Below are 6,956 nucleotides of genomic sequence, written 5' to 3' on the forward strand. Positions count from 1 at the left end.
AACTACTGGAACCATCAAAACACCATTCCAGAGTCGTCTACATTAAAGTCAATCTTCGGTCAACTCTTACAACTTAAGCCTCCAACCAAGGGATTAAGTGCCCCGAATCAATCCAAAACTCTCACGAAACCAAACCAACCACCCCGACAAGTCCCCAAAGCACAAATACACATATGTAAAGCATCAAATTGGGGCAATGGGACTAAAATACTCAAAACGATTGATCGGGTCATTACATGAATTATAGTATATTATGCTGGAAACTTTTCTAGTTTTAGCTACGGGTATTTTTGTCAAAATTTTATCGCCGCATTAAAAGTGGCTATTTTTAATTAATTTTGGAACGATGACTACTTTTCAATTACCATGTCAAAAAATGGCTACGCCGCACCATTTAAACAATTTTCTTATGATTGTGGTTAAAAAAAACTATTAAGACAATTTGACAGAAATACTTTATTTGTAGGTTAATTTTGATAATTTAAAATAAATACTTTGTTTGTAGGTTGATTTTTGTAAAAAGAACAAGCCCAACTTATAAAAGCTCAAATTGGAAAATTTCAAATAACCTAATTTATTAATCAAAATAGAACTTTTAAAATGGAATCAATTGGAGCTTTTTTGGTTTAAATTTGAATTGTAACTTTTAAATCCAAAAACAGAATTGTTTTTTCATAATCCATTCCGAACTGTCCATCCCTACCAATACTGTATTCATACCCAAACCACCCCTAACATTTGCTTACAAATGCAATTGCGTCCTATATCACACAATCCTCCAACCTCCGCCGCGAAATTCGTCGGAATCTATCTACCAGAATATCGCCTGAGATTTTTCCGATTATCGAAAACGGCTATAAAAAAAATAAGTTAAAAGAGATAAAAAGGGAAATCTCGCGTTGAAGGATGGGGAAGAAACGAAAGTCGCTAGCAACGAGCCTCGATGAGGTGGATCGAACCATGTATTCAACTTTCTGTAGCGCTGCCAACTCCCTTTCTCAGCTTTATACTCAAGCTATGAACCAACAGAAACTCTCCTTCCTTTCCGGTGAACGCCACGGAATGGTATTTTTACTTCCTTTTTTGTTTGGTTTCTTAGTTATATGTTATAAATATTGTTTTTGTTTGTTTTGTAGTTTTATGCTTAATTTTGGTATCTAGGAATTGTCTTTTGTTTTTCTGTCTGAGCTCTAAGGTATAGCTGGTCTCAATAAAGGAGTAGAGTTGATGGGGGATGAAAGCCCATAGGAAAATACTGTGGAAAAATTACTTTAGCTATGAGTATTATTTAGTCAACACCAACTAGTTTGGGTTGATACATTGTTTTTACTTTTTTTTTTTTTTTTGTGTAATTTTGGAATTTGAACTTTGTCTATGTGAGCTTTGAAAAGTATAGTCGGTCCCGCGTAAAGGAGGAGGTTTGCAGTTCCAATAGAGGCTTCACTATGTGAATTCTTCCTCTGGCTGAGCCATTATGCGAAGAGTTAGTTACCTGAGTCCTATATTCGTGGGAGGTAGCAAGTGCTTGAGGTGTACACAAGCTATAGCTCGAACACCACCATAATATAGAAAGAGTAGGATTCCAATTTCCATTTCTGTGCTAAACTTCAGACCTTGTGCTCTTATTCAGCTACATCAGAAGTAAGGAATTCTTATGGGATTAGCTTGCTGAAGGAGGTAATGAAAGAAAATATGTTTTATGGTATATAGGAATAAGAGTGGGACATGGTATAAGGATGTGGTTGGGAGAAAAGTGTGGTGGAACAGCTCTAGAGGAAGCAGTCAAACAGAATTTGAAGTAGTGATTAGCATGACGCTATGGTGTCTGACTGTTTGAGTAGGGAAATCAATAGCAAGGTCGGATAATCGGAGGATATTGAGGAATTTCTTCACAGATGTATAAGTGGCCTATAGGAGGTGGGGAGATGATAGGATAGTATGGGGGAAGAAGGGAAAAGTCATCTATCTAAAGTACATACCATATGAACTATCCTGAGATGGAGGTAGGAAAGAGGTATAGAAAAAGTGGGATACCTAGGCACCTAACGAAGCAGATTTCTAATGGTTTATGGTGCAAGGTGCAACTTTAGCAGCAGATAGTTTAAGGAGAAAGAGGATTGTGATGAGTTCCTGTTGTTTGTGTACAGAATCAGAAAAACATATACTGTATTCTGTTGCATTGCATAGCTGTGGAATCTTGCACTTTTCTTGTTTGATATTAGGTCGATAATGTCCAGAGTAACAAACATTATAAAATAATGTCAAGCAGAGTAACAAGGACAATCACTTTTTTTTTGATGAAGTAAGTGGTGTATTAATAACAAAAGCATCCAGTGGATGCATGTATTACAAAATAAAAGAAGATATCAGCTCCTAAGAAGTAAGAAGAAAGCAAAAAAATCTATCATAAGACTAGAGAGCTGATAAACTCCATGAATTGGTCAGAATTATGCTTAGGGGAAAGTTTAACCCAACAAAAAAGAGTGACCAACCATCTAGCCTTGAGTAGGTGTCTAGCAGTTGAGATGCCATCAAAGCATCTTTGATTCCTGTCCATAAGCACCACAAAATAGCAGCAAGAACCATAGACCAGATTTTCTTGATGGACTTCTCAACTTCCATCAACTCCAACTCACAAAAACTTCCTTGACACTGCATGGTATTGTCCAATGCAATCCAAAAAGTGAAAGAATAATGGACCATATGTCTGTTGCAACTGGACAATCACTTGTTGGAGATTACGGAAGACTGAATAGGAGAGCAAGGTAATTTGGAGAAGCACACCATAGTGTAGCAACTGTAATTAGAGGAATAGGATATTATTCCATAATAGAGAGCATATCCATGTACTTAGATGATTGTGTTGAGATGAGTGGATAAATTCATTGACAACTGTGGTTGAGCTACTCACTCCCTTTATAAATACTTTTGATACCATGTTGGTATGTAATCAATGAAATGATCTGACTTGTAAAAAGAAAAAGAGGTGCATGTGAACTTGGTTAGACTGTACTAGAGTGAAGTTTTTGTCATACTTATATGTAGTTATGGCTTCACACTAGCTTGTGACTGCAAGTATTTTTGGTTTTTAAGCTTAAGTGTTTCAGAAAGAAATGTTTCTTAGTACTAAGGCTTCTAGATGTTTTCCTTGGAAGACACATGCTGTGTTGTTTTAATATAAATGATCTACTTCCGTTTGTTGGGATTTTATCTTTTGATGAATCCTAGCTGTTGCCCTTTTGACTGTGTATCATGATAACTGACATAACATTGTTTTAATAGGAAAAACTGAACCAATGGATCTTGAGGCAACAAGAGGGTGGATCCAGAGTAACAACTGTTGACATACTGAACTACCTGCAGGTTTCTTTTCTATTATCTTGATTATCTAGCCACTTTTTTTATGGTTGATATGCTTGATTTTCCTTTCATGTTTATTCTATGTAGCTTCATCTACTTAGCAAATAGCATATGAGTTCCTTATTCTTCTTAGAAGTGCAATATAATCCTGAAAGCTTGATCCTGTGCTTTTTATAGTCAAGGAATCTCCAAATGATCCTTTTCCCACAAAAAAGGAAAAAAAAAGAAGGAAGGACAAGAATGATGGAGACTCATTATTTTTTCCAATCAGAAAGTGAGAACACTCACATATTGCTCTTTTGCGATCAGAGATATTGTAGATAACCTGACAAAAAGAACATAAAATTTTTCTTGTATGTTAATCAACATTTTCTTCTTGAAAATTTTGGATAATAATTGATAACATGGTTCTGTTTGTGAATGGTTAGACTCTTTGGAGGTATGCCCTCAATTTCACTACTTGGGATCAAGAACATATGTCCAAATCCGATTTTTAATTGACTTAGAAAGACTAAAAGAGGCAGATTTAAAGACTATATAATTTATATAACGGTCAATGGATTCAAAATTATGAAAAAAGGTTTTAATGGAATTAATGAACATAACATTTTTGTTTTTACCCCAACTTTGTTTGGAAATGAGGCGTAGTTGTTGTTGAGGTTTTTGTTTTTCCCCAGATTCCCTCTATCCAAAAATTCTCTTGATCTGGTAATCCAGAATTAGTGCTGTAGCGACAAATGCAGTTGGGACCTTTTGAGTTTCGTTGCAAATGCTGAATTGCTTCTAGGAGAGTGAGAAACCAGTGGCTCCTCTGTAGTTTTTGTGTATGCAATCATTTGATATAGACACTGATAGAGCTTCAGAGCATGCGAGTCTTGTTGTTTCTGCCTGCATTTGCCCAGATCTTTCAGCAAGTGAATGAATCGCGCAAGAAAAACCAAGACACTATGGCTAGTAATGTGACTGACGTTGATATGTGGCTCTAGTGTCTCCAATCACCTCTGTCTCAAATTCAAGATGACGAATTAGATTGTATTTTTCTTTAACGAATACAAAGGTCTGTTATTGGAACTTGCCCTAGCTGGCCTTTGATCCAATATTTCAGCCTGTAGTTCATAAATTCCTGCATAATGTTTGACCTTAGATCTTGGCTTATCATATGAGGAGTGAAATTACTTATACCTGAGGGTAACAAAATGAGAATGCATTTATATTGGAGTTCGGCGGAGGTTTTAGGAACTCCCAAATTGCTTTTGGATAGACCGAGCTGGTTGAGTTATCTGGATATGCTCTATACCGAAAAAGGTTGCATGAAGTTACTCATCCTTGTTGATTATGACTTGGAGATGACCTAGTAAACAATCTTGAAGTTACTCATCCTTGTTGATTTATGACTTGGAGATGACCTAGTAAACAATCTTGCTGTTCTGTAGTATGGTTTGAAATTTTAGTGCGCTTGTTTGATATTACTAAGATGGACCTTAATGTCATAAGAGGTACCAGCAGTTACCTTCCTTGCTATTGTGAAATCTTTCCATGATAATTTTAAGCCTGACATTGAAACCTATGATGTTGTTTATAAAAGAAGAATGCCATGATGGCTATTGATTCTTCTCGGCATTTGATGTTGAATTTTACATGACGGAGAAATTTGTATCAAAAGATATGTGCGGCAATCAATTAGCTCAGTCTTATGATTAATTTATTGTTTACTTCTATTCAAGGTTTTTGGGGCTTGTGTTTTCAAGAATTTTGTTAATCTTGAGTGGATCTTGTGTCTGTTTTATATGTGGTTTATTGTTAACCTGTTATCTTTGTGAGTGCTTTATTTGACATTAAATTATTACTGGATTATAGATTGCAAGAGCCACCTTGATACATTTGATCTGATTATTTTCCATTATTAGTTTTCATAGTGATGAGTCGGGTCTTGATAGAAATGGGAAACCATTGGCTTCTCAGGCACATGTTTAAGTTATTTTCCTCCAAGGCTTGATTTTTTTTATTTAAATTATATTCTTCTCAGACTCTATCTCTCAATATGCAGATTGGATATTTAGAATTTCTATTTGCGGATATTACCTTTTTTTGGATAAAAAAATAGAACTTCATTTTTAAGATTAAAAGAAATTGTACACTTGACCGGCTATTCTTGTTCATAGTGGTTGAGAGAGTCCTCTACATGCACTAGGTCAAGAGTTCGAGCCTGGTACTCTGTCAAATAAAAAAAGAAATTGTACACTTGTTTTCTACATGAAATAAACTTTATGCAAGTTGCGAAAGTTTCACTTATGTATCTGTTTGATGTCAAATTATTAAAGAAAAAATGGGTAAAAGGGAGGAAAAGAGTGATGATGGTGGCGTGGGCTTGTTGGACCTTCATGGGGATAAGCTGTCGAGATCTCGTTATTTTGTAGTTTATAGATAAGAGCCCGATTTCCTGGTTTCATCAAATCTTATTTAAGTATGTACTGTTTACCTACTGACTGCACTGAACTTATGGAAGATGTATCAGTAGTTTGCCTATTTCACCATTCTGGTTGCTATCTTTTTACAAAACAACTCCTGGTTTGACAACATCTGACAGCCCTGTTTTGACGTGTCTAAAAATGCATCTACGGATTTGCCAGTCCGAATTGGATTATAATGGAGAGGACCAGTCAATGTCGCCTAGGCCGCCACCACCTCAGCATCATCATTCCCAGCCGATGCATTTTGCAAACTCAGGCTTCCATGTCTCTTCAGGTCCAGTTGGCGTAGCAGCTCCAGGTCATGGCTTACGTTCTGATCATGATCAGCAACCAAAGAACAACGTTTTCTCGAATGCTCTTTCAAGCCCTGTTCGCCGGAGCTTACAGAATTATCACATTGCTCAAGGGGGTCAGTTTTCGAACAATGTTCAACCTCCCAATGGTACAAGACACATTGAAACAAACTCTCAACACCAAAATAGAGATTCAAATAGTTATATCTCTGCTGATGCATCCATGGATATGCATTCCGATAGTCCAGGTCATGACTCTACTTACTGATGAAATAATGTTTTGGAAGCTGCCTTTTGTCATGCCAGGGTGGTCAGACTGCAAGTTCAGGTAAGTTGATGTATTCTCTCGTGCAGATGTTATAGGAGAAAAAGTTGATTATGAGATTGGCTGCTTGCTGATAAGACGAGAAGTGTCCAGACATCAATATCGTTGTGCACATGCTCATCGATAAAATGCTATTTGATGAGTACCATACCTTTTGAATACGTCCTGTTGTTTCGGGACCAGCTAGTTTTCTTTGGGTCTTTTGTGATACTTGTGAATTATTTCATTATTTACCAAACTATGTGATCGGTGTCTGTATTGGTTCCTTCCTTGTGTTATGACTTTCTACCGAAATCGCAGGATGGAATATTTCTTAGACCAATTTGCTAATGATTCTCCAAGTTATGCCAGTGTAAAGAGAGAGAATCTCTGCAATCAAAGTGAAATCCAGATTAAATACTTATCCGAGTACACACATCTTGCATCGGATACGTTTTGCCATAAATCCATTCTCATGCCTTGACATATCACTGTTTTCTAGACTAGCTAACATGTCATAAGTCATAA

At 36.4% G+C, this 6,956-nt stretch overlaps 1 protein-coding gene across 1 annotated transcript; it reads left to right on the top strand.

Moving 5' to 3' along the window:
- The first annotated feature begins 675 nt into the window (after positions 1-675).
- Positions 676-6,715, top strand: LOC107801088 (uncharacterized). Its single transcript, XM_016624358.2, has 3 exons — positions 676-1,065; positions 3,283-3,363; positions 5,991-6,715. The coding sequence occupies exons 1-3, from the start codon at positions 907-909 to the stop codon at positions 6,390-6,392; spliced, it is 642 nt and encodes a 213-aa protein (XP_016479844.1). The 5' UTR covers positions 676-906; the 3' UTR covers positions 6,393-6,715.
- The last annotated feature ends 241 nt before the right edge of the window (positions 6,716-6,956 follow it).

The sequence above is a fragment of the Nicotiana tabacum genome, chromosome 15, assembly GCF_000715075.1.
Source record: "Nicotiana tabacum cultivar K326 chromosome 15, ASM71507v2, whole genome shotgun sequence".
In the NCBI taxonomy this organism is placed as follows: domain Eukaryota; kingdom Viridiplantae; phylum Streptophyta; class Magnoliopsida; order Solanales; family Solanaceae; genus Nicotiana; species Nicotiana tabacum.